Source organism: Lachnellula hyalina (genome assembly GCF_007821495.1).
Source record: "Lachnellula hyalina strain CBS 185.66 chromosome Unknown contig00009, whole genome shotgun sequence".
In the NCBI taxonomy this organism is placed as follows: Eukaryota; Fungi; Ascomycota; class Leotiomycetes; order Helotiales; family Lachnaceae; genus Lachnellula; species Lachnellula hyalina.
Genome location: NW_022157123.1, coordinates 340,470 through 366,469, shown reverse-complemented (window position 1 = coordinate 366,469; position 26,000 = coordinate 340,470). Strand labels below are relative to the sequence as shown.

General features: G+C 47.0%; 8 protein-coding genes and 1 non-coding gene across 9 annotated transcripts; 6 read left to right on the top strand and 3 right to left on the bottom strand.

Annotated features, from left to right (window-relative positions):
• Positions 1-3,442: 3,442 nt before the first annotated feature.
• On the top strand, positions 3,443-4,659 carry LHYA1_G000751 (uncharacterized protein; the record flags this gene model as incomplete). The annotated part of the gene is made up of 3 exons (XM_031145740.1): positions 3,443-3,614; positions 3,667-3,712; positions 3,753-4,659. 3 exons carry the CDS (start codon positions 3,443-3,445, stop codon positions 4,657-4,659), a joined length of 1,125 nt encoding a protein of 374 aa, XP_031009034.1.
• A 102-nt stretch (positions 4,660-4,761) lies between these two features.
• Positions 4,762-6,122, bottom strand: JLP1_3 (Alpha-ketoglutarate-dependent sulfonate dioxygenase; the record flags this gene model as incomplete). Its single annotated transcript, XM_031145739.1, has 5 exons — positions 4,762-4,959; positions 5,015-5,064; positions 5,114-5,406; positions 5,473-5,909; positions 5,961-6,122. 5 exons carry the CDS (start codon positions 6,120-6,122, stop codon positions 4,762-4,764), a joined length of 1,140 nt encoding a protein of 379 aa, XP_031009033.1.
• A 779-nt stretch (positions 6,123-6,901) lies between these two features.
• NMD3 (60S ribosomal export protein) lies at positions 6,902-8,516 on the top strand (the record flags this gene model as incomplete). The annotated part of the gene is made up of 2 exons (XM_031145738.1): positions 6,902-6,972; positions 7,028-8,516. 2 exons carry the CDS (start codon positions 6,902-6,904, stop codon positions 8,514-8,516), a joined length of 1,560 nt encoding a protein of 519 aa, XP_031008978.1.
• Positions 8,517-12,205: 3,689 nt separating this feature from the next.
• On the bottom strand, positions 12,206-13,304 carry ESF2 (Pre-rRNA-processing protein; the record flags this gene model as incomplete). Its single annotated transcript, XM_031145737.1, has 2 exons — positions 12,206-12,668; positions 12,793-13,304. 2 exons carry the CDS (start codon positions 13,302-13,304, stop codon positions 12,206-12,208), a joined length of 975 nt encoding a protein of 324 aa, XP_031008979.1.
• A 229-nt stretch (positions 13,305-13,533) lies between these two features.
• meu8 (putative betaine aldehyde dehydrogenase) lies at positions 13,534-15,065 on the top strand (the record flags this gene model as incomplete). The annotated part of the gene is made up of 3 exons (XM_031145736.1): positions 13,534-13,938; positions 13,990-14,874; positions 14,952-15,065. 3 exons carry the CDS (start codon positions 13,534-13,536, stop codon positions 15,063-15,065), a joined length of 1,404 nt encoding a protein of 467 aa, XP_031008982.1.
• Positions 15,066-16,545: 1,480 nt separating this feature from the next.
• LHYA1_G000746 (uncharacterized protein) lies at positions 16,546-17,069 on the top strand (the record flags this gene model as incomplete). The annotated part of the gene is made up of 3 exons (XM_031145735.1): positions 16,546-16,632; positions 16,697-16,758; positions 16,877-17,069. 3 exons carry the CDS (start codon positions 16,546-16,548, stop codon positions 17,067-17,069), a joined length of 342 nt encoding a protein of 113 aa, XP_031008983.1.
• A 1,651-nt stretch (positions 17,070-18,720) lies between these two features.
• YGR111W (Uncharacterized protein) lies at positions 18,721-19,961 on the bottom strand (the record flags this gene model as incomplete). The annotated part of the gene is made up of 3 exons (XM_031145734.1): positions 18,721-19,146; positions 19,212-19,696; positions 19,766-19,961. The coding sequence occupies 3 exons, from the start codon at positions 19,959-19,961 to the stop codon at positions 18,721-18,723; spliced, it is 1,107 nt and encodes a 368-aa protein (XP_031008984.1).
• Positions 19,962-21,211: 1,250 nt separating this feature from the next.
• RNF216_0 (E3 ubiquitin-protein ligase) lies at positions 21,212-23,666 on the top strand (the record flags this gene model as incomplete). The annotated part of the gene is made up of 3 exons (XM_031145733.1): positions 21,212-22,239; positions 22,382-22,939; positions 22,985-23,666. The coding sequence occupies 3 exons, from the start codon at positions 21,212-21,214 to the stop codon at positions 23,664-23,666; spliced, it is 2,268 nt and encodes a 755-aa protein (XP_031008985.1).
• A 2,244-nt stretch (positions 23,667-25,910) lies between these two features.
• Positions 25,911-26,000, top strand: LHYA1_G000743. The gene has a single exon. It is a non-coding gene; the product is annotated as a tRNA-Gln (tRNA).

The following is a 26,000-nucleotide window of genomic DNA, read 5'->3' as shown; positions in this document are numbered from 1 at the left end:
GCATAATAGCACCAGCACAACATCCTTTTATCCCCACACTCCCTTCCCTTAACAGTCACACCCCTCATAAAAATACTCTGGCCACAATACCAGCAAGTACCTACATGTCTGTAGCACGTTTGTCTCATTTAGTAGAAACTCCTGTATTGCAGCATATATGACAGAATGATTTTAGATAATCGGTTTGATTCCGAGCTATTAATCGGCACATCCTCTGGGTATATCTATTTCATTCTCATTAACACGCTGTTTCTACCTATCTAAAACAGTTCCGCAAATACTCGCTTAACCGAGAGGGGGGTGGTCACCCAAATAGGCCTCAGCCTCCAAAACATTCCTAACTCCGCAGCCCAGGGTATTTTATACAAACAAGAAAGAAAAGAAACGTTGATAATTTTATACAACGCCATTCAAGAACTGGCGCACTCTAGTGCAGTCCCATCTCTTCTCTCGGTCCCTTTCTAGCATGCCCTTAAGGACAGGCGCCATTACGTGACCCTCGAAGTCCGCAGGCAGGTCGCCATGTGCCAGCTTACCCAGGACATCATGACGTTCGGATTTTGTTCTAAACTCGCATAGCATTTCGAATACTATCACACCCAGACTGTAGATGTCGAACTTCGGACTTGGGCGGTCGTCTTGTGCGCAGTAGAATCGTGTTCCAGGCTGGCGGGAAGCTGCGACTGAGGAAAGGACTGTTGCGAGGGGAGAAATCTTAAATGGCTGAGCGGAGGATGTGGATGCGAAGCTATGAGAAGCCGAGTCGTCGATCTTTGCGTTCAGGCCAAAATCGCCAATGTGAGGGATTATGTAGATGTGTTCGTCGGATCCGCTTTGTGGACATTGAGGGCATGTGGTGATGTTGATAGCTCCTTCAGGGGGCACTGGTTCTTTGATGACTGAAAGGAATATGTTACCTGGCTTGAGATCGCGGTGGACGATTTTTTTGCTATGGATGTACTCGATGCCATCGAGGATGGCTAGAGCGATGCGAGCAGTTGTGGATGGATGATAACAGTGGCGGATCTGCTCGCTTTGGTTCCATCTTTGCTGTTCTGGCCACATAAATTCCTCCACTAAGACGTCCAAAAAGTCAGTGTTGCCTGCTTCAATGTTTTTGGGTGGCAGAAGGCACGGGAAACAAACAGTGCGACGTTCTGGAATATATATAAAAGACGGCTCATTTTTCAGGAGCAAAAGTTTAAATCTTGGACTTGAAGAAATGGGCGGTGCTTACGGGTTATTGGGTGTAATTCCATTTGAATGAAGATAATAACGTCGTGCTCGTATCCAGAGCTCTCGATTTCTTCACTCGATCTAGGCACCTCTTCAGTGTCATCATCGGACATCTCACTTGGCTTTCGAAATAACGACTTCTTCCTGGCGCCAGAATTCGTCCCAGTGGAAATGTTGCTAAATTCCGCAGCGTCTGTTCGATTTGAAGTGGTTGATGTTTCGAAGATGATCATACCGTCGTCGCTAGACGCCATGAGAGAATCTTGCCTTCTCTTGTCATCTCTCTTCAGATTCTTTTCATGGTCAAGTTGAAGGTTTCGTAGTCCAGACGCGATATCTTCCTGGGTCTCTAGTCTGGAAACAGATTGCGCCTCCTCCGATGTTTCAGAAAAGCCTCCCCTATTACATCTCGTGAGTAGGAAAATGTCAAAAGCGCATCATAGGAGAAACTCACGCAGAACTTCTATTGTAGGCCTTATTACTAATGATGTCTTGATTTGTTCTTGCTGCGGGACACCTCTCAATCCAACTGTCGAAGTATCTTACCACATTCCGTTGTTTTAGTTTCGCTAATGCACGAAGCTCTCTCAATAGTAAATATTGGGCATCAAGCTCGCTCGAGATTGAACACAACTGAGCCGCCGTAATTCGTATCTTCTTGATAGCATATTCTTGGCCGTCGAGAAGATGCAGAGCAGACCAGACTTCCCCAAATCCTCCTTTCCCAAGACGACCTCCTTGCTTGAATTTTGTCGTGTAATTGGAGTTTGTGGGACCCTGCTCAGCGGATAGATATGCTTGCTGTGGAATAATGTTTCTGCCAAAGGGTTGAGTAATGAGTGCTTGTGCTTCCGACCTCTCGAATAAAGATGAAGCAGCATCATCGGAGCGAGAAAAGAAATTCGAATCCGTTGTGGTTCCGTAGGTGCCGTGATTATACGTGTTGTTAGGCTGTTGTGCAGATCTTTCAAAAAGAGAAGACATTTCGTCACTACCAAGAGACCCTAGATGCGACGTCTCAGGGTCTCCTGCAATGGCTCTAGGGGCACCTTGTTGAAAAAGGTTGGCCGACTGTTGTGTAGTAATAGTTGACTGCAGTACCGTATCGAAAGACTGTGAATAGCGACGCAACTCGTGAAAACTCAAAACACTAAGATCTTCGGAGAACCATCCAGCTTGTCTCAGTTGTGGTGACATCTGTGTGAAAACAGCCTCTGCCATATGAAGAACTTCGGGGTGATCTTCCGCAAGGTGGTCTTCAGCACGGCGTCCATCGTTGAGAGCGGCGGCAGCTTGCTTTCTACAACGAGCTTCGATGAAAGAAAGAAATAATATATCTCTATGGGGTAATTGGGAATTCGAGGCCAGTGTCCGGACAAGAGTCCTTACATCTGTATTTTGCGGAACATTTCCTATCACGGGCTCACCGGATTCTTCAATAAAACTTGTTTCAGACAAAACCTCATTTTGAGACTCCGGAGCACTTGAATAACTTGCATCCACGTGTGAAGCCCCATCCTCACCAAAAGTAGTCCCAGGTACCGAAGACATCACGAGAGCTCCGAAGAATAGAGCGTATGTCTTGGTGAAGAACCCATGAAACGAAATGAGTCTGGGCAAAGAGTTGAATCGGCCCAGCCTGCCAAAAGAGAGGAATTGAAAATTGCTATAAAAACAGGAAGGCGCTTATGACTGGAGGACTTATGAATGCTTGAACTCATATAAACTTGATATGCATGTCAAGTGAAAGGCTGAAATGTCAAAGGCCACGGGGCCTTTGGATATGAGTATGACTCTTGGAGGTTCGACTGCCTTCGAAGCTACCACCAGCACCAGCCACGAGTACGAGCCAGGCAGAAATCCTTTGTGCCTGATGTCCAGGGTGCAACTGGCAACTTTCATCCCATTCATCCTGGGTATTCATTCCATTCAAAAAACACACCCTGGGAATCTGATACATTTTGAATACCCGCATTCACCGTCAATCGGTTTATATTTGGATCTGATTTGTTACTGTAGCAAAGGATCAATTTTCTTTGGTCTCGGGATTTAAGGCGAGAGTCGCGTCCTTGGCAAGTCGCCAACGCGTTAAATACCTAGGTACATGTACCCAGACGCGGTCACGAGACACATGAAATGCGCGAAACACCTAGTACGATCAGAAAGTCTTTTCATTTATGGATGAAGTATCTCCAACTTATTCAAGATGCCTCGCAAACTTCCTTGGGCAACGAGTAGCTCCACAACTCTCGTGACCAAAAGATCTGCCACAGCTGCGAGGTCGACTCCGAAACGGCAAAAGGTCGACACCTCGACCCCGGGAAGCGATGTAGATGATGGCCCTGCTTCATCGAGGAAAGAAAAGTCGATTAGGCAGGGTAAGCATACCTACTCTGTCGATGCACGTAATATTGAACTCACATGTCTAAGTTCGCGCCCCTTCGAGTTCACCTCCTCCAGAGCCACCGACAGAAAGGTATAATCATTGCAAATTAGCTTTGGGCCAGCTAACGTAGAATTAGATTCATGGATGAGGGCATCGAGCAAGACGACAAGTTCCGTATGGTAGAAGATGAATTCCTTACGACTGCACAACGGTTCACCGTCCATCTCCACACCGCCGAGTACAAGCGTCAACAGAAGAGTGTAAAGGCTCAAAAAGCCGATGAAATCAAGTCCATATCACGTCCAGTCACTGGAAGAATGCCTGATCAAACTAGGCGAAAGGTTGAAAGTGTCAACCGATCAAAGACTCAGAGGAATGCCCTTGAAAATATCCTGAATCAGAAACCTGGAGATTCTAAGGACTCCGATGATAGCGATGATGCTGTAGATCTTCCATATGTCGGCACCACTCTGCACGGCTTAATGGATAGTCCTCGTAAGAAAGCTGCATCCTTGGGGAAGATTACATCGATTACAACTACCACTACCACACGAGCTGCTGCCGGCTTCCAAAGGCCATCATCGCTGTTGAGGTCTTCTCAATTGTCTGCCCCAGAACCACCCAGAGTTTCCCGGGGTAGGAAAGCGCCTCATAATGGAACCGAGAGCTCAACAGCGTCATCGGACGAAGATGATGATGACCTCGATGCACCAATACCGGCCCCAAGGTTACCTGCCCTCGATTCGAAGCAAACCTCCAAGCATAGCTTGCTGTCCAGTTCTCGTTCAATTCCTACCACTAATTTCAGGAAAGGTACAGCAAGTGTTGCCAAATCAGATTTCAGTTCCTCGCCCAACAAAGTGGTTGCTGTTGAGAAGTCATCATCGGGACGCCCTTTTCAGGAGGCCAAGGCTACGACTGTTTCGAATACTGCTAAACCTCGGATGTCCCGGGTGGAATTTGCTAGACAGAAATCAAAGCAGCAAGAGCTCGAGCAACAGAAAAAGAAACGTGACGTTATTCCTATGTTTCTGTGAAAGCATTGGGGTTTCAGACATCACCGCGACGGCCCGTGATTGGGGAATCAATACATATACGAGTTTTATATGGCCTGGATAATCATGCTACGCTATGAAGTTTCATGCCTTGAAAGGGGTTTCCGTCGGTGGCTCTGCTTGCGGTGCAATGCGAGCCAAGTGTCGTCTCTGTCCACTCTTCCAGTCCACAAGCGCCGAGTGAAGCGTCACCCGGTTGTCCCACACTACTACTGTTTTCTCGGCCCATTTTACGCGTGCTTGGAAATCCGCTCCGTAGGCGATGTGATCATACAAGAATTTCTGCATAGTGTGGTTAGTCTCCAAGTGCTCTTTGCTTTAGGTGGATTCTGCTTACTAGTAAAGCATCGCTCTCTTCTTGTTTATATCCGACAATACTTCTAGTAACTGAGTGGCCATCAGCGGTGTATTAACATGCAGTGCCGTTTGTACTTACATTGGGGGTTGACATATAAGGCCTTTTCTCCTGTTACGGGATGGGTTCTAATGATTGGGTGTTCACTGACTACCGGCTCTCGGCGAACGGCTCCTCCTTTTCCCCTTGAGGCGTTGACTTGCTCAATGCCAGAGTGGGTAGCCTTCAAACCATGGAGCCTCTCCTGGAAACCTGGACTTAGACGATTGTATGCCTCGACTTGGTTCGCAAAGAGAGTATCTCCACCAGTCTCCGGTACATCGAGAATGTAGAGGAAAGTGGTTCCTGGTGGTTGTTGTTCATACGATACGTCCCTGTGGAAGATTCGTTTCAGCATTACTTCTTCGGAAAAGTCTCATGCATGAAGGGAAGGAACTTACGAGTGCCACGCCACAGAACTTGTTCTTGTTTGGAAGAATGAATCTGCGGTCTTGTCTCCGGCACCTCTATGTACAAGATGGACTTCTGGGAAGCCTTCTGGAGCGCCAGATGTTGGGTGGATATGTAGACGTCCAAAATACCTGCCATAGTCGAGAGCCTCACCAATGGGCAAGTCGGCAAAGTCCTGATCCCGGAAAGCCACAACCTTACGCTCAGCGACGAATCGGGCCAGTTGATCCTTACCGGCATTGCTCAGCTTGCTGAGCTGCACTCCCGTCACTTCAGTCCCAATTGTTGGAGTAAGATCATTGATAGTAACTCCTTGGGCTAAGAGCTCAGGATAGGTCGTGTCGGCATCTAGGCCATGGTCCCTGTGCTCGAACTTCTCAAGTGGTGGGTATTTCTCATTGCCCCAATTCGGGAGGTAATTCTTGTACTACAGATTGGTCAGAAAGATGAAGATAGGAAAATTTGATATTGCTCTTACCTTGGCAGCTTGGTATTCATCAGTTCCTTCCTCTTCGGCCTTCTTCTCGTAGCCAATGGGGGCCAGTTCTTTATACGGGCCAGTATTACTCGTCAACTTGACCTGCGGAGTCTCGACAGCACGAACTGGGAGAGTAGTAGTTTCAGTTGCAGAGGGAGCCATTTTGTTTGATGTAGTCGAGTAAGAGCAGTCACTCAATTGCCAAAGGTCCGGTTCCCTGTTGTGGCTACCCAAAGCCCTTTATATGGGCGTCTGATGAATGTCGTACGGGATTGCGTCAATTCATCGTCCTGAATGACCCAATAACCCCTCTTCTTCGTCACTTCATTGGTGGGGAGCATTAGAGATAACACTCGAGAGGGGTCTTTATCAAGGTCAAAGAGCATATCACGACCGCGTATCCAGATTGGGTTGTCGGCAGTATGAAGTGTTATTGGTGGAGCTAGGAGATGGTGCAATCATTCTTAAATATCACAACATAGAGGACATAGGTGGTGGTGGTCAGGAATAGTTGGAGATAATTCGATCTTACAAATAGAAAATGAAAATAGACTCTCCGTCCTACACACTTGATCCCTGCCAGACCCTCCCTCCCACTCTATGAGATGTTGTAGCTGGTGTGATCACGTGAGGCTTACCACGTGACTATGACTTTGCTTTCCTGCACCACAATACCAACTAGCTAAAACGGATAGAAGGGTAACACTATACTTCTATTCTACTGGATACAAAGAAGATAAATATAAATAAATTGTGGCTTGACAAGGTCCCGTGCGTGGCGTTGCTGAGAAAGCGATTCTCTCGGTTGAAGTGCGGTCATTATCAGAGGCGGGGAAATAATTTTTGAAGTTTCTTATCAATCCCACCACCGAGGGGAAAGAGTCAAATCACCTCTTCATACCAAGAGCATCCAAGAAACAAGACACCCAGAAACCGTCACGATGTCTGCTATGGACCTTGACGCTCCGGTGTCTATTGCTCCTCAAATAAGAGGCGAACAGACAAATGCAACGTAAGTCATCCGTCCCTCTCTGCACTTCCCCGCAGCACTCGCTAACAGCGTCCAGAATTCTTTGCTGCAACTGTGGCGCTCCTATCGATGGCACGATTTCAGCTGGTGCTCTCTGTTACGACTGCGTGAAGACGACTGTCGATGTATCCCAAGGCATCCAACGCGAGGCCACCTTACATTTCTGCAGAGATTGCGACCGTTGGCTCTTGCCCCCCGGGAGTTGGATTGTGGCGGCACGCGAATCCAGAGAACTCCTCGCCCTCTGCCTAAAGAAACTACGAGGTCTACACAAAGTCAGGATTATTGACGCAAGCTTCATTTGGACGGAGCCGCATTCTCGGAGAGAAAAGGTCAAACTCACCATCCAAGATTCGGTATCTGAAGGCGTCGTTCTGCAACAGTCTTTCGAGGTGGAATATGTCGTTGCCTACCAGCAATGTCCCGACTGTGCGAAATCCTACACTGCGAATACTTGGAGAGCTTGCGTACAAGTCCGACAAAAGGTCCCTCATAAGCGAACTTTCCTCTTCTTGGAACAACTCATTCTCAAGCACAGCGCACACAAGGACACGATCAATATCAAGGAGGTAAAAGATGGGTTGGATTTCTATTACTCAGCACGAAACCAAGCCGAGAAGTTCGTCGACTTCTTGACTTCGGTTACACCAGTTCGATCCAAGAAATCCCAAGAACTCATATCCATGGATATCCACACATCTACGAGCTCCTACAAATTTACATTCTCGGTGGAATTGGTACCGATATGCAAGGATGATTTGGTCGCGTTACCTATAAAATTGGCAAAGCAGACTGGCAACATTCTCCCTCTTGGTCTTTGCTACAGAGTAGGAACCTCTGTAAACATTCTCGACCCAAGCACTCTCCAAACAGCCGACATCAGCACCCCCATATATTGGCGTGCTCCCTTCCACTCTCTCGCAAACGTTACAGAACTTACTGAATTCATCATCATGGACATTGAGCCCACCGGTGCATCAAAAGGAAAATGGTTACTCGCCGAAGCAACAGTAGCCCGCGCCTCAGATCTCGGCTCAAATGACAGGACCTATTACACCCGAACCCATCTCGGAAACGTCCTACACCCTGGTGACTCAGTGATGGGCTATATGCTAACCGGCACGAACTTCAACAGCCCGCAGTTCGACGCCCTCGAAGAATCCAACACGTACTCCTCGCAGATTCCCGACGTAATGCTCGTCAAGAAGTTCTATGCACGCAAGAAGAAGTCCAAGAACCGTAACTGGCGCCTCAAGCGTATGGCTAGGGATGACGGGGACTTGTTACCGAAGAAGGCGGATCAAGAGAAGATGGATAAGGATTACGAGATGTTTTTGAGGGATGTAGAGGAAGATACTGAGTTGAGGGCTACAATGGCGTTGTATAAAGCGCAACAACAGGCGAAGAAGGAAGCTGATGAAATGAGTGTGGTCGAGACGGAGGATGGGGAGGACGAGACGCCCCAGATTGATATGGAGGAGTTGCTGGATGAGTTTGATGAGCTTAATGTCAAGGATAACCTCTGAGTATATCGTCATATCATGTTGCTGGCGTTGGGTACGAAAATGGCGTTCGGATAGAGTATTGCGTTTTGGGCAGGATGAACTTCAGTTGGCATTGTGTGAGGTAGCAATGGGTATCATGCTCGATGGTGCAAAAGTAGTCTCACAAAAGGGCACAGATTAAAGTCCGATTTAGTCCTCAAAAATCTTAGTTGTGTCTTATTTTCTGGACGACGGTCAATCCCATATGTTACTCCGGGAAGTCCCCATCTTCACATGCCTTTTTATTCCAATCCATTGCGCACATATTTTCCTACTACTGCAATATATAGCTACGAATTCAGTCTTGCTCCTTCCATAACTACATCAAAAAAAACTTTCCTGAAATTCTGACATATTATTGACGCTATTTTGCAACTTAGTATCTCGTATTACATGCCCCTTGTCCTCGATGATGACCGTTTCGTTAGTTCGTCCTCTGTGGGATCTCTACTTAACACATGTGCATACAGTAGCTATGATTCAGTAATCGTTGTAACCACGCACTTTTCTGAATATATAATAAGCAGCCACTGTATTTGTTCTCTCCAATACTCAAATCCCCAAACGAACACAATTTCATTCAGTTCACAGCCACAGTCAATTCCTATATCACGCACAAAACACTTCAGCAATGGTAGTTCCCCAAGAGATAAAATTCAAACGGGAGGGAAATCAGACGTCATTTGGACCGCGTCCACGAAGGCTATAAGGACATCATAGCACATCAAGATCCTAGGAATCCTGCGAGGGTTGACGTGGAGGGCAAGGTCGACGAGCTTATCCACCGCGTTGTTCGTTGTATGATTGAGCTACAGGATCTGGCTGCAAAGGTGGCGGAGACACAGGAGACGGTGGACATGAGGAAGTCGGGGCAGTGAGGCGGGGTTGTGATCTAGGGGGGGCATGACTTTCTGGTCAGGTTGGGTCGGGGGGTTTATTTGTTGCGAATTTCAGGTGAAGATGGGAAAGATATTACATGAATGAATGCAGGGTAGACTTCGAGTAACTGTAAAACTGGTGACCTATTGTTTGGGTAGTCAAAATTGAGATTCCCATCAGAATGATCCCTCCTTAGATTGCATTTCCTGTTTACGTGTATACTATGGCCATGTCGACAAACACCTCCACGCCTGGCAGTATCTCAAGCATTTTACGTAACCAACAAGATTCGGGTCTAAAACTTAGCGAAAGACACTTGGAATAGACAGATTTAAGGGATCGCCAGTCGAATATCCCATAGAAGCAAGCAGAACATGTCATGTACTGGATCGCAGACTTCGATCACATGATCTGCCTCGCTACAGCCCCTTTTAGTAACACGTAGTAGTGTTTGCTCGGATGCGTTTCATACCTACACATCTGAAAGTAGCTGTATTACAGACTCCTGCACGTCATATATTAAAATGGTCACTTTTACTCATACTCATAGGCTTTTGTCCCAGCTGCAGACAGACAACTTCCCAACACAAAGCCACATCCTCATCTGACGCAAGTATCGAGTCACTTCAGGCTCGAGTTGACTTCCATGTCAGAATCAACTCATGCCCAGCTCATTATAACTGTCCATGGATAATGCAGAATGATTTTGACGTCAGTTGAGTGAATGAATCAGCACAGCCACAAGATTTCCCTACTATATAAATGGCTTTCATGTCGAGGAGAACAGTCCTTCCTCTTCCACCATTCTATAACAACTTCTCACTATCTATTACTCTTTGAAATATCCACCCAGAGGTCCATTCGTAAATCAAAGCCATCACAATGCCATCAAAAGCCCTAAAAGCCCCAAAGGCCCCAGAACGACAAGCACAAGCACAACCAGCCGCAAATGCGGAATCATCAACTGCCAATCCGAATGCCGCCACGAGACTAAGCTGGACACACCAACTGCGATGGATGGAGAGCAGCTGGAAACCAGCTTTGGACAGACACAGAAGGACCGTGGGCTTCGTGAGAGAAGTCGCAAATGGTAACCATGATCCAAATGAGATGGAGATTCAGGAAGTAGATGATAGGCTCGCTTTAGAAGTCATCGCGTTGGAGAGATTGGTGGCAGATTACAGGACGAAGTTCTTGGGCCCTTCTTGAAAGGTCGAACGTAGGATGTATGGAATAGTTGGGTCTCACTCGAGTCTTGCAGGAACAGATTTCGTTCCTCAATGCCACTCTTTTCATTGAGGATCGAGCTTGCACCGCAAGCAGCCGAGGGAACAATCACTGCTAGGTAGAAGGACATGGAATAGAACATTGGATCTTCAATATATGACAAAGTGTGATTCTTGTGTGAAAAGTCTTAGGCACATTGTGTTAGTGCTTCAAGCAATACCTCCGAACCATAACTTTGATCCGTGATATGTATATTTTTTGAAAAAGCCTAGACACCTATTTGCAACTTCCTCCTTCATGGCACTGCTATGGTTAACGTCCCGGAGCTTGCGCAGGGCCGCGGGCGCATGGTTTTAGGTCAAGTTGAATCAAATCATGTGATCAGATCCTCTCCACAGTAGAGCGTGTACGTGGTATCGTTGCTCTCTAACAGACCGCATAGGAAGGCGCTTAATCCATCATAATGAGGGAGAAAAGGAAACGTACAAATCTTTTGGCTTAGAAGACTGATGACCTGCTTAGTGTCACGCTTTAGAAAACTTCGGCTCTGAATATTGATTATATATATATCAAAATAAGTATATTTATTTCAACAAAAACTACTTCCTTCTGGTAACAGATGTGCAAGTCGGGGTTTTCCTGACTAAAAGTTGATATATAATTGCCAATATGGTACATGGATATTATATGAATCGATGGTGGTACAAATAATGCAGATACATAATTGATTGTTGAGTAAAGAGACTTGGGTAATGGTGTTTAGATGATGGGATAAAGCCGAATTGAAGGTCTTCGGGATGTCTACTGAGTGGGTCAAGCTGGCTGATGTGAAGCTATTGAGAGGTATTGTGTGATGTACACATATTATGAGACATTTGAGATTCTGAAATTGAGAACCTGTGCAATTGCAAGCCTCTCAGCATGTGACATTACGAGCTTGCACGCTGAGACTTGGAACCGGAACAAGAGAATTTGCAATGGCAGTGAAACATATATGCTCGTTTTCAGCATCAGTAAGATGCGGGCAGCGCCGTGTTGTGCATACACAGCGAAATTGTCCGAGAAAGGGCACAGCCAGGGACGAGGCAACGTCAAAGTGGTCCTTGCCCTCTCACAGGTATCCGGAGGTCACTGCCTTATCCGGAACTTATTTCGTCCTGACTGAGACTCGAGAACTTGTGTAGTCTCGGACGACGCAAATTGACTAGTTCGTGTCTTGTTATATGAATACCACCGTGAAAACGTTGTGGTGGAACCCGCGTCGGAGCTAACAAGGTGAGATGCTGTGCATAGAAGGCTAGCAGTTTACATTCGGAGTTTAAGGGTACAAGCTCAACTTTTCAAGTAATCTTGCATATGCCTTTTTAGAGTGGGAAATAGTAAGAAAATAAGTCAAAGTGTAAAAGAGTTCTCACCACTGGATGGTGATTCCGGGGAAGCAATATTCAGGTCCTTGTCCGAATTCTTGATCTCAACTGCCATTTTAGCTGGAGACTTCGAAACTCACAGTACTCACCCTAACAAAAAACCTGTAGTTGTAAGATGTGCATTCGATGCTTTTGAGATTAGAAGATGCTACTCAAAACTCTCTTGACCTGATCGGACTGTTTTTCAGGCCGCTTCTTCACAGCAACTTGTGTTTGCTTGAAATGCCTTGGTCGTTCTCCACCTTTCTTTGTTTGTTTTATTGGTGCTCTCTCCTCTGTTGTCGAGGTAGCCTCGTCATCATTTCTCCTCTTCGCGGCCTTCTTAGCTTCCATCCCCTCCAACATCTTAGCCCTCTCTACATTCTGCACAAACTCCTTATTCTCTTTCGTGGTCTTGCTGATCTCTGCCCTCATTCTGCTAGCCCTTGCCGCATTCTCTGCCGCAATCTGCTCATTCAGATGGTTCCATTTGTATTTATTCAGATAGCGCAAATTCCAGACATCGTCGTGATAATATGTGCCCTTCTTGCCCCCAATTATCTGACCATTCAGTAGTTCGCAAGCGCGCTTGGCATGAGACTTCCTAACAAATTCTACCCATCTATAGAACAATATCATAATTAGTACGGGCTCTTAGAAGACTTTGGGAGCCGAGCCGAGGGGGGAAGATGTAATCGAGAGCTCGGCTTGGATGTCAAAATGAAAACAAGGAAAATATTACGCACCCATCTGTAAAGGACCGTTTCTTGTTACCTCCATTGCGGACTCGTCGTGTATGTGAAGCAGGATCTTCTGGAGTCAGGAAGATGCGATTGATAGCACCGTAAGGCTCGAGCAGGGATCTTAGTTTTGTCGGTTTCATGAAAGGCGGTACTCGAGATATGTAAAGCAGTCCGGATCGTTTTATTGCCGCTTCGGATGCGACGAGGTTCTTCTTGGTGAGGAGGGGCTTCGAGACGCCGGGAAGGTCCTTTTTTTTGCTTGTTGGGATGGAAGGTAGCGTGATATCTGTTGTATCCTTTGAATCCTCTAAATCCTCTGAATCTCCAGCATCCTGCACGTCTAGTTGCTCTTTTTCATCCTCCTCGCCGCTTGAATCGGTATCGCTATCGACCTTCCTTCGTTTGGGGCTCCTGCCGCCTTTCTTCAAATCTTCAAATTCCGAGTCGTAACCTTGACTTCCATCATCTTCGCTCTGATCAGCATCGAGAAAATCATTGAGCTTGCGAGCCGCCATATTGTATTATTGCGAGTGTTCTTGGTGGTGATAGTGGTGGTGGTAGGTGTGGTTGGAAATTTCGACATGGGGTTGCGAAGCCAAAATTTATGGCGGAACCCTGCATGACAAGCGTCCGATGGCGGAGCGGGGCAGACGTTACTAGAGCTCAAGCATTGAAAGATGTTCAAAATACTCTTTTGTCCACACTACACTTTGAACCTTCACAATCACCCCATAAAGAGTCAAAATGTCAGTCGAAACGATCACTACTATTTCCCCTACAACCAACAAGCCAATACTCACTCGAAATGGTATTTCTACCTCCGATCTTGAGCTTCTCCCGCAAGTGGCAACCGAGGCGTTCCAAAGTTTCCGCAAGACTTCCTTGGCAGAGCGACAGGCAATTGTGAAGAAAGCTTTGAAGCTCTTGAACGATAAGCAAGATGTACTGGCTAAAGAACTTACTGAGCAGATGGGCAGACCTATTGCCTATGGTGCGAAAGAAGTTGCCACAGCTGTAAAGAGGGGAGAATATCTTCTGAAGATCAGCGAAGATGCATTGAAGGACACAGATGGAGAAGCGGAAAAGGGATTCAAGAGATTTATTCGCAAGGTGCCCGTGGGCCCAGTGTTGATCCTCTTTGCGTGGAATGTGAGTTGGAGAAGTCATATAGCTTATACTTCTTGTAGCTAACAGTTCTAGTACCCATATTTGATCCTGGTCAACTCCCTCATTCCCGCCATCCTAGCTGGGAACTCAGTTATACTTAAGCCTTCCCCACAGACTCCAACCATCGTGGAGCATATATCCTCCATCTTCACTGAAGCAGGCCTTCCTCAGAACGTCATTCAATACTTCCATTGTGGCTCACCACTTATCATCGAATCTATCGTCAGGGACCCAAAGATAGCATTGGTATGCTTTACTGGCTCAGTTGCTGGCGGATTGGCAGTTCAAAAGGCAGCTGCAGACCGCCTTGTCAATGTTGGCTTGGAACTCGGTGGAAAGGACCCTGCATATATTCGATCCGATGTTGACATCGCATGGGTCGCAGAAGAAATTGTTGATGGAGCAGTTTTTAACTCAGGCCAAAGCTGCTGCAGCTTGGAAAGAATCTATGTGGATGAGACGATCCATGATAAATTCGTCGAAGCCGTGCAAGGCGTCTTGAAGGGCTACAAACTTGGCGACCCATTTGACAAGGAAACACATGTTGGTCCTGTTGTCTCGAAGCGTTCGAAGGAGATGATCGAAGCTCATATCAAGGACGCACTGGAGAAAGGGGCTAAAGATGCGACGCCAGACAACGCTTCATTCAACTCACCTCCTTCAGACGGCAATTTCGTTAAACCAACTCTTCTCACAAACGTCGATCACCATATGACGGTCATGACAGAGGAGACTTTTGGCCCTGTAATTCCAGTTATGAAAGTCAAGAGTGACAAAGAAGCGATCAAACTCATGAATGATAGCGAGTTTGGTCTGACTGCTTCTATCTGGACGAAAGACACGGCGAAAGGTGCGGAACTCGCCGAGTCCGTCGAGGCAGGCACCGTCTTTGTCAACAGATGCGACTACCCAAGCCCAGTAAGTACATACTGTTACAATTTTCAGTCCACCATTTCAAAAATCTTGAGCCCGAGGTCTGCTGCTAACTTGCGTAGGATCTTGCATGGACCGGTTGGAAGAACTCAGGAAAAGGCGTCACCCTGAGCAAATTTGGATTCGATCAATTTGTCAAGCTGAAGAACTTCCACGTCAAGGATTATCCTAAATAAAGAAACGACGCGTGGTTCGTGGAACCATAATGCGAGGTCACATGACTCTATGCACTTTTATAGCATCGCCGACTTGCGATTTGAAATCATTTTGCAATACTTGGCGTTAAGCACTAAGATAATAACCAATAGACCCGAGTTCATATTGCCGCGATGTCTTTCTATGGAGCGAGGTATCGTGATGGTGAGATCGTGGCTGCGACGGAGCGCCACGAGCCTGGTTTATGGAACACGCATAGAAATCGTTATCATCATTACACAAGCACAAGAAGTTGATGAAGAGGACCCGGCCACCGTCCATTCCGAATTGTTGAGATATGGTAGCACAAGCCTCGGGGTAGTCTAAACAAGCGTAACAGTATCCCTTACCGGCCGTTTGATTGGTCCCCTGGAAGCAATCCCTTTTGAACACAGTCTTTTACACAGGCTGCACCTGCTGCAAAGAAATAGAAGGGTTGATGAGAGGGTTGCAAGTGCAGTGTGATAAGATTCCGACTTTCTCCTTTGCACCAATATCACAAATCCTTACATTCCACGTTATTTCTGTACCCTCCCTAAGTCTTGCACGAGAACTGTCCGCGTCGAACCCTTTTCAGCTCACCCAATATTCTTAAAATTGCTCTATATCTTACCACCCTTCACGGGACTCATTCCAGCCCCCTCTCCAGCTCCTGTACTCTCAGCTTTTCGTAGGAAAAGCCCATGAAGCCATCGAGTGTTTCGAATCGTCAGCTCGGATGCCGAAGTAGTTCAATAAGCTGTCCAAATGACAGCATTCTTCGTCTGGAACGACCCAATTTAAAGACTTTATCAGCCCGTGGCAACTGAATTCTCAAGGTTAAGGGATGACCGGGTGTCACGCTGCCACGTTTTTTCTTTGGATCTCCGTTGCTACGCGACTCTTGGGAATGGGGCAGATCTTCCCAGGTGTTTGCTGCCTTGTGACACTTTCATCCCACTGTGCGACTGACTCTTGGTAATTTCGAGAAAGTTCATGGTCCGTTGCCCCTAGCAGCATTTCTGTGGATCTATGTCCTCAATTCCTTCGATCGTTATATATTCTGAAATTTCCCCGGACTTTCTTCCTTTTTCGGTGGAAGTTCAAGTCCAAGTTCCTCGTCAGCATACCTTCGAGAAACTCAACTTGCCTATTACAATCCTTATATATTGGCGGTTTTCGTTCGTCATTCTGGCATCGTCCGTTTGTTCCTCTATCATCAGTTTAGCCAGCGTTCCCTTTTCATGTCGCGTCAACCTACTGTCCTTATAACATCATCGACCTTATATGCTGCTCAAATTATTTTCTACGCTTCACTTACGTGTATTAATACCCATAACTCGTTTGAAGACCGGTCGATTGCAATACTTTTGAACCGCGGATGCTCTCCGTATTCGAACAACCAACAACTACCTACACTTCTTTGAGAGAACACACTTTCCTTACCAACATATATTCAACATCGACATTAACATCAACGCGATGCCTTGCGTCATGGCTCGAATAGGCAATAAATGCCTTCACGGACTAGGCATTAAAGCCAAAGAAAGACGCCCCTCTTTAGTTATAGTACGTCTCCCTGCTTCCTAATCCCTCTTTTCCTCTTCACGTTTCCGGCTAACACACCCAACAGTCACCGCCTTTCAACTTCCAGTCCGGACCTTCCGTAAACTTCCCAGGATATTCTGAAGATGAGTAAGTCTCTCCGGCATATTCAATTTAATTATCCCTCCTAATCTACCTACCCTACCCTTCTCTATCTTCCCTAATTTGAAGCCCAGACACAGAATCACTCACTGACCGTATCTCACAGCATCTCCCTAATGCGCGAAAAAGCCATAGCCTCTACGGCCATAACCGAAGACGATGTAAGCGACGACGACTTCGTATCACGCCATCCGAGCAGACCTAGAAGCAGAGCGGGCAGTACGAGCTTTGGGCTGGGAGCGAAGATGGTGTGGCATGCGAGGCGGTTTAGTAGGAGTGGGAGGGGCGTTATGTGGTGATGGGGAGGAAGAGGGTAAAAGCAAGGATGGGATAGGGAGTGGGAGTCGATAGGAAAGTGGATGGTTGGGTGGGGGAAATTTGGGGGGCATTTGATGGATACCATGTTCCGCAGGGTTAGGGATGGGAGACTGGTTTACAAATCCGGCTTGGGGAGGGCGATGGTACAAGTCTTCTACAGACAGATGCAGTCTCGCAAGGAGAGCCAGACGCTATTTTCTTATCATACTTGGGCCAGGTACTGTACGATTCGATCGGGGCCTCATGTATGGGGGAGCGAGTGGGTGGACTTACTTCACAAACCTTATTTCTTCCTTCTTTCCAAATTGCCGCGGGAAGAAGAGGGCTGGCGAATCGGTTGGTTGGTCGGGTTCGAAAAGTGCACACACACACTCGCTACTTGTACGAGAACTTACTTTACTTCACCTTCTCATTCCAAACAGGATTAACATTTACGGACGGCGTATGGGATGGGATAGGATAGGATGGGGGATCTGGGGTCTATCTATCTATCCATTTAGGTGTATGGGATATTGTAATCTAGATTAATCTACTTCGGTGAAAGATGGGATACCTGAGTACTTACCTACCTGCAAAGGGAAAATGAAAATGGTTTCACTTCACTAAACTTCCTTTTTTCACTTATCCTATTATCGATGAAGCATCATTCCAAATCCATCATCCTCACCCATTAATTTCACTTCACCTCATCGATGACGTCCTATTCACATCCCCTGTTTCTATCGTACTATGCATATATGCGTGTCTCAGTCACCTACCTACCATCCTCTCCACCTCCACTCCAACCTCCCTAAGTACAATAGAACCCAGATAAGTCCGCGTCCGATCCACATTGTACAACACGCGGTTCCGTCCCATCCTAGAAACAGCCACTTCCATTCATCTATCCATGCGCCCCCACAGAAAAAACGTTCACTTCGTTGCACAGTACGAGGATTGCCCGTTGCCCATTCCAGAAGTATCGGATTCATACATACCATGCTCGCCTCGATCTATCCTACCGGTGCTTCTCTTCTCATCTCGGGCATAGGTATGTTGTACACAAGGGCAGGTAGGCAGAGTAAGGTACGGTAATGTGAATCATGTGATGTGGTACAGCGATACTGCAACGGATGGGTAGTGAGATTATGCAATGCAATGGTCCGGTTGGGTTGGGGTTGGGTTGGATGTGTCACCGACACCTGATCTATTGATTGCTGGTGGGGGTTTTTGTCTCTGATGTTTGTTATTGTGTTATGTGTTATGTGTTATGTGTTTGTTGGTTCTTGTCGTGTCTTGGCTAGAGTGGAGTAGTTGGGTTGGGTTGGACACCTAGGTAGGTGCTGTAGATGCATGCGTCGGTGTACGGTACGGACGGTAGAAACGAGTTGTCTCGGTGGCATTGGAAAAGCAAGTATTTCTATCCCGGATTCGTTGTTGGAGATGAGCTTTTCAGGTGACTGACCTGTCGTGTAGTTCTTTAGCACTTGATCATTCGACAGGAGAAAGTTTGGTATCTTGTATGTCGATTCCATGCTAATAGTATCTTAATACTCAACGCAATAGTACCTCCGTGCCCGTGGTATCCCAATACTCAACACAATAGTACCTACCCAATCCAAACTTTTTCTTTACCTGGACCTCCTAGCAATTCTAACACCAAGCAAACTTCTCATTTCCAAGCCACCCAATACTATCCACATCCCCCCTCCCTTCTCCATACCACATCAAACTAGTAATACTGTCATTCTCCCTGTCCACAAACGTATGTTCCAGCCCTGTCCTCTTCAACAGTCCCTTCACAACATCACTAACGTTCCAGGCCGTCACGCTGCTCACTTCCCACTCTTTGGCTTCTGCTTGCGCTACTTGTAGCACACTCTTCAGTTTCTGTGCATTCTCATCCGTATCTCTCTCGTCCTCGACAACGAGCCGTAGAATATAGAGCGTGTTTCCAGACTTAGCATTCGCCAAAGGCCCGTAGAAAACTCGCGAGAAAACAATCCAGACCCTCGAGCCTGGAGCCCCAGTTGAGATGGCGCCGTGGATTGTAGGGGGGTCTTTTGGGGGAACAGTTTGCTGGTCATGAATTGCTCGCGCAGGTGATGCCAGGTCATGGTAGAGTGGTCCGGTATGATAGCTACAGCTGGCTTGTGTGTGGATTTTGCAGCCTTTGCAACTTCGTTACGAAGATAGCTTTCATCTAGTTCACATAGTTCCTTTAGGTCCTCCCCGTAGAGTAGCTTGACACCCTCTGCCTTATTTACATTCGCACCATTCGTGGCCGGCGATGCAGCAGAAGGGAGAGAGACATGTGAACTAGCAAAAGGCTTCCAGCCCAGGTTCGCGTAGTATTTCTTGCCAATATCCGAGTACAAAATTGAGAAGTGCGACTTGCCTGCTTCTTGCTGCCATGTGTTCAGGATGGGTCCAAGATCTGAGAGCATACGCGTTGCGTAGCCGCGGCCTCTGTAGGCGGGGGAGGAGAAGACACTGCCGATGCCGTGGACTATTCCTTCTTGCACTTCTACGGAGGGAAGGCTGACGAATGTGCGGCGTCGAAGAGATTCGCAGAATGAGAGGATGGGGCGGGCGTCTGGGGGGAGGGAGGGGTCTGTCAGGATCCAATCTAAGGTTGAGGTTAGTCTTTGTTTCTTCTCCAGAGAGAGGGGAGGGGTTTGTGCGGAGGGGTACGTACGAGTTACCCCGCCATCTCTTGTGGGTGGGATATCAGCGAGGTGCGTTTCTCGTTCAATGTAGTCTTTGAGGGAGAGGGCAGTACCCCAATTTTTCCAATTCTCAGTCCACACCTCCAGTTTCTCATTGGGAGTCGGGTGAACAAGTGTCAGCGTGGGCGCAGATGCGAGGGGAAGTTCGCTGGTGTAGTTGGCCATTTTGGAGTTTTCCGGGGAAATTTCGTGAGGGAGTGTTTCTGTGGAGGTTCCTATCTATCGATTGCTCGAATTCGGTCTCTAAATATATATATTCTGTCTTGTTCGCAATCTGTGAATCTATGACAACAGTTTATGTACAAACGCGAAAGGAGACGATGAACTTCTGAGGGGAAAGTCGTATGGCATCCCAGACAAAGAAAGAGGAAGACGAGGAATTGGTTCCGGCCAAACGGTCAGCAGACAAAAGACAAGGTAAATTACCTTAACTAAGGTAAGGAGAGGAAGGGCATTAATAAGTAAGTTACAGTTCGCACGATGCGCCCTTCTCGTAACATGACATGCCCCACTTGATGTTTTTTGAGAGCGTCAAGTGGAGAGGTTTTACGAGTACCTAGGTAGAGGCAGGTACCTAGGTAGATAATCGCGAGTAATTTGCAACTTCTTTGTCCAGCAGGTGAGAAATTAGAGTCTAGGAAAGAAGGCAAGACGCCCACCAACCCGTACAGGAAGGTAAGGGTAATGTTTGGGTTTAAGCCGTTGCTAACCTCACATGGGTGCAACGCCTTTCCTTACTAGGTAAGCTGCTTGATTTCTGAGCCTCAAGCTCGGTAGGTTATGTAACAAAGTTATTGATTGGATAGTGACGCTGCTGAGATCTATACCAGCAAAAGATCAAGAGGAAATGTACTATGTGTATGTTGTAGTATGTAGGGCGAGGAAGAGATTGAGATGAAAAGCCCAGGCTAGAGGGGAGAGGGAGGAGAGAGAGGAAGGAGAGGAAGGAGATTAGCGCATCAACTAAAATCCGGTTACTCGGGCTCGGGTAGAGTGGAGTGAAGTGGGGCGGGGGTGGAGTGGAGTGGAAATCTTATCTCCACGTGATGCCATGTTCCTGATGCTCCGTTTCCGTTTCTGGTGAATCGTCAAGGTAGGGGTAGCAGCCTCGATCGACTTGTCTGACATCAGCCTCTATAGTTCGGACAGATACTAGAGTAGTTGCCGACTCGTGTGATGTTGAGGTTGAAGTTGATGATGAAGGTGAGAGAGATTCCATCTATTTATTCTGTTTTCGTCCGTTTGTCAACCTCCATCTCCAATTCCATCTTGACGCGTCAATCGACCCAACTTTGGCGAATCTGTTGGACATAATCTGAACGCTCTATGCACGCCTGTCCATGCCCTCCCTCCCTCCACCGCCTTCCTCTCGGTCTTTCCTATTTAGAACGCAGAACTTTAACTAAAAACTCACCATGAATAGCGTAAACTTTCCTCCACTCAATGAACCCAAACCTTTGGCCCAGCTGTCACGTACGGTTCGACTTCCTCGTATCGTCTTGAACAAAACTAAGCTTGAGAGCCTTCTTGCTCTTAGGTCAAAGAGGAAATCGAACAAACGGCCGCCCTCGGTCAATGAGAGGACCAAGTCCCTTCCCAACACCAAGGTTGATCACGCCAGGGCTGGACCCTGCAACGCAATGAACGTTATTGATCTGACGGCGGACAACGACGACGACGACGATGACGACCAGTTCTCTGAGCTCTCCCCTTCTATCAGGGACGACAACATATACGATGATGATCCCTTGGACGATGCTTTCGAGGAGGATGTCTTCTTTCCTGCTCCAGAACAGAGACCACAAGCAAACATAGCTCCGGATGTCAATGGTTATGCCGTACCTGCACCCGCACCCGCACCCGTACCCGCACCCGTGCCCCAGGCCATTCACCGCGGCCCTCCACATCGGCCTCTTGTTTTCGATCCTCCCGCACTAGATCCCGACCAGCAAGCAAACCCCTTTGATGCTGCCTATGCTATGGGCGACTTTATTCTCGATGACGATTTTGACGACGAAAATTTCGCCCGGGCATATGAGCAACTCTACCAACCCCCTGATCCCCAAGCTCCGGCCCCACAACCTCATGCCGAGCCTAGTGCCATAGTTCAGCCACAAGCACAAGCGCAGGCACAAGCAGCAACCTTCGAACCAGTACCTCAACTTGAGACCGAAGACGAGTGTATTGCAGCTGTTCTAGGTTTATTTCCTGATATCTGCCCCGATCATGTCTCTGAGCTTTGGAACAAAGTTTCACGGTCTTCCGATCAACTTATTGCGCATATCCTGGACAAGATGGAGAACAACTCGCCATACACGAAGGCAAAGGACAAGCAGAAAGCTTTGAAAAGAAAGAGAGAAATTGACGAGGATGAGGCCGCTGAACTCAAATATGGCGCTCCTGGTCATGTAGTACCTTTTGGTATTATTACCCGGACGTACATGTAAGTCATATATTTTTTACAATCACGAGATAATACATGAACTTTGTGACCCTTTAAATCACGGCTTCTGCCGTTGACTTGGGCGTGTGATCCAAGGCTTACGAAGTACTTTGTCTTGAAAGTATTTGTTAACATTCCGCAGAAAAAACATCCTACAGGTCGAGTTTCCAGAAACACCAATGGTGTTCATCTACGCCGCACTCGACCAATCTCAACATCGCTTATTCCAGGCGTACCGTATTCTTGAAGAGGCCCAGAGGGCATTCAACCCGGCCGACCCTCCATATAACAAAATCAAGAACGCCCGAAAATCACAGGCGGAATTTAAGGACTCAAGTATTCAAGCGCACATAGTCAGCCCCGAAGTAGATCCGGCACGAAAAGACATCCTCCGAGAATTACAGGCCGCTAGAAGTATCAGGAGCAAGGCAGAAGCGAAACGGGAGTTAGAGAGCGAGGCTGAACGTGAAGAAGAAGCTAATGAGCAAAAAGCCATAGCAGAGGGCACGATGCAAGAGTGCGGGTGCTGCTTTGGTGACTGTCCATTTAATAGAATGGTCCACTGCGATGCGGATACAATGCATTGGTTTTGCAAAGCCTGTGCAAAACAGACTGCCGATACCGAGATTGGTAATTCTAAATATATACTGCGTTGCATGTCAATGGATGGCTGTGAAGGAGGATTCTCTCTAGACCAAAGGTACGTTCTCACAGATACATGACTCCGCGCTTGCTAACTAGAAAGATCACTCTTCTTGGACGAGAAGACACAAATTGCTCTTGAGAGAAACGAGCAAGAAGCAGTGCTGCGTATGGCAGGCATTGAAAACCTCGAGAGCTGCCCCTTTTGCCCTTATGCCGCAGAATATCCACCCGTCGAAGTCAACAAGGAATTCCGATGCGAAGCACCTGACTGTGAGAGGCTGAGTTGTCGACTGTGTAAGCTCGAATCTCATATTCCCAAGAGCTGCGATGAATTCATGAAGGACAATGGTCTTTCAATTCGTCGCCAGGTCGAGGAAGCAATGTCTGCAGCATTGATCAGGAAGTGCAACAAATGCGGTACCCCATTTGTCAAAGATGAAGGTTGCAACAAGATGACTTGCACTCGCAATGGATGTCACAACGTCCAATGTTACGTTTGCTCTGAATCTTGCAGCTATAATCACTTCGACGATCAGAATCGGGGCGGCCGGAAGGGAAATTGCCCATTGTTTGAGAGCACATTTGAGAGGCACGATATTGATGTCGGCAAAGCCGCGAAGGAGGCTATCGACAAAGTCCGAGCCGAACATCCCGAGTATACAGAAGAGGATCTGAAAGTCCATATGTCAGAAAATGTCTTGAAAGATGACGAACAACGGAAACAGAGGGATCCTAGGGCTCATCTTGTTGCCGCGGCTCAGATGCGGCTCGCTGGTCAGTAGGAAGCATCTCAAATTCTCAGAATAATATTCCAAAGTTCATCAAGTGTTACTTTCTCCTGGCAAAACAATTTCTATTGGTGAATGACCGGACGTGCCCGTCAGGTCTATGATACTCTTTAGAGGTGTGCTTATGCTAATATTGTGATTCAGAGCCTTTGTTTAACGGAATGCCAATGGCAAGATACCCGGGGGATTTCCCAGTACCCCAGCTAGATATGGGAGCAACCCCCCGCAGTTCATCCGACCCAGAAGACGTAAGTAAATTTTTGTTGAGAAGAGTCTTGAATCCCATGTATTCGGCAAGTATCAACCCGCACCTCGTCTTGCCATTACCCATTATCATATCGGAATGGGGCCATCGTTGTTAATCACCGGCTAATATCTCCTTAGTAATGAGGCCTGTCCAAATGCACAAGGAGATAGGCTTCGATCATAATGTCGATGCATTGTTCCTAGACATGGACTTCCTGAACCAGGAAGATATGAATTTCCAGCCATTGGTCCCTGATGTTGAAAGATTCGGTTTTGACAATTTCGGCTTTATGAATCAAGGTTTGGCCCAGGATCCAGGTCCTAGTCAAGCTCAAGGACAGGCTATGGACGCCCAACCTACTGCTGTTCAGTTAGCAGCAAGACTAAGGGTAATCCCCGACAACATGCCACGTATTGGCAACTTCATGCCAGCGCCTCGGCAATATGACCAAGGCAGGGCACGCACTCATCCAAAAGCCCAATATCCAGAAAGACCAGCTGAAGCGGCGAATCATCATCGGCGACCGATAGCAGCAGAACGGCATGCATCTTTTGCAGAGCGAACAAGAATGCTATCAGAGCAACAGCGATTGCAAGCAGAGGCACGGCAAATGCAGGCAGCGCAACAGCAACTCCAGGCGCAGCAGCAGATGCAGATAGCGCAGCAGATAGCGCAACGAGTACAGCAACAGCGAATGCCAGCAGAACAACAGCGAATGCAGGCAGAGCACGCAGCCCGAGAAGCGAGGCGAGCTGCTCAATTAGCAAACGTAACATTTCAGGAGCTACAAAGACGGGTTCAATTGCGGGGACCGCGATTCCAATGAGTTTATCGTCAAGTATAGATCAAAGATGGCATAGTTCTCTAGTCGAAGGCTGGTTTTTCTAGGCTGAAGAAATCGAATGCAGCGTTTGGATGCCGGGATATCTGAGCGAATCAAATTGAGATGTATTATCAAAGACGCTTGGAGTGAGGATGGATGGAGCGATTGTGATTGCTGATGATTAACCACTGGGCACTATTTTGGGAGATGCATAGAAAAGCGTTATTGGGGTTGACTTCCTTTTTGCAGGTTGGAGGAGTTTCATAGCATACTGGCGTTACTTGCATCTGGTTCTTGATACCCCAAGTTGTACTCCTTTTCTTTACACTTTCTTGATGCGTTTTAGCAGGCCATTAATGACAATAAAAAATTGGCCGCGTTTTGGTGTTAGAATGTGAAATCCTTCGAATTCATTTATTAGATATATTAGTGTTGTTTGGCCAATTGTAAAGAATTTGTTGCATCGCATTCGCTCATGGTCGAGGTACAGGGTATTTTCATAAAGACTGCAACTTTCCACTTGAAACCAGGATGTAACCAGGATAATAGAGGGTTTCTATTTGCTAAAGACCCCCTAGATAAATCATTTATGCCTTATTTGGTGATCAAACTGCTAAAACCCCCCACTTTCTACTGTAAAAAGGGTGTTTCCGGCAGCGGGACTCCATATAAGCCTTGTAAAAGCATATTTTGTAGAAAGTTGCAGTTCATTTGCTAAGGCCCTGTAAGCGAACGTTCCAGCTAAGTGATTCGTGAGCGAAAGCGAGCGAAGAAGAAAGGACTGACTGTTGCGATGTATATATCACGTGTACCACGTGACCTGGCTCATGATGACTAAGCCGCTTTGCGAAGAGGCATAACCTCACCTCCTTCGCCCACAGCACAGCATAGACAATAACCAAGTCAAGCAACATCAACCAGTATCAATTCTACTATGTAGTATAGAGAAGTGATCACGGATATCAAACCTGTAATACCAACACCAACTGTTAATTAAAAAAAGCATATAAATATGCTTTCACGACAATTCGGTTTTCCTTTCCAGCTCCAGCTACTAATATAGAGGAGCAGTAGCGGTCCACTAAGAATTTCCGACCTCCGAGACATGATTAATCTATGTATATACTAAGATAACGCATTTCTGCGCAAAAGCTCTTCATGTGACAATGGTTGTATAGTGTAGCGGTTAGCACGTGGGATTTTGACACATCAAAATCATTTATTTCCCGAATCCCCGGTTCGAGCCCGGGTACGACCT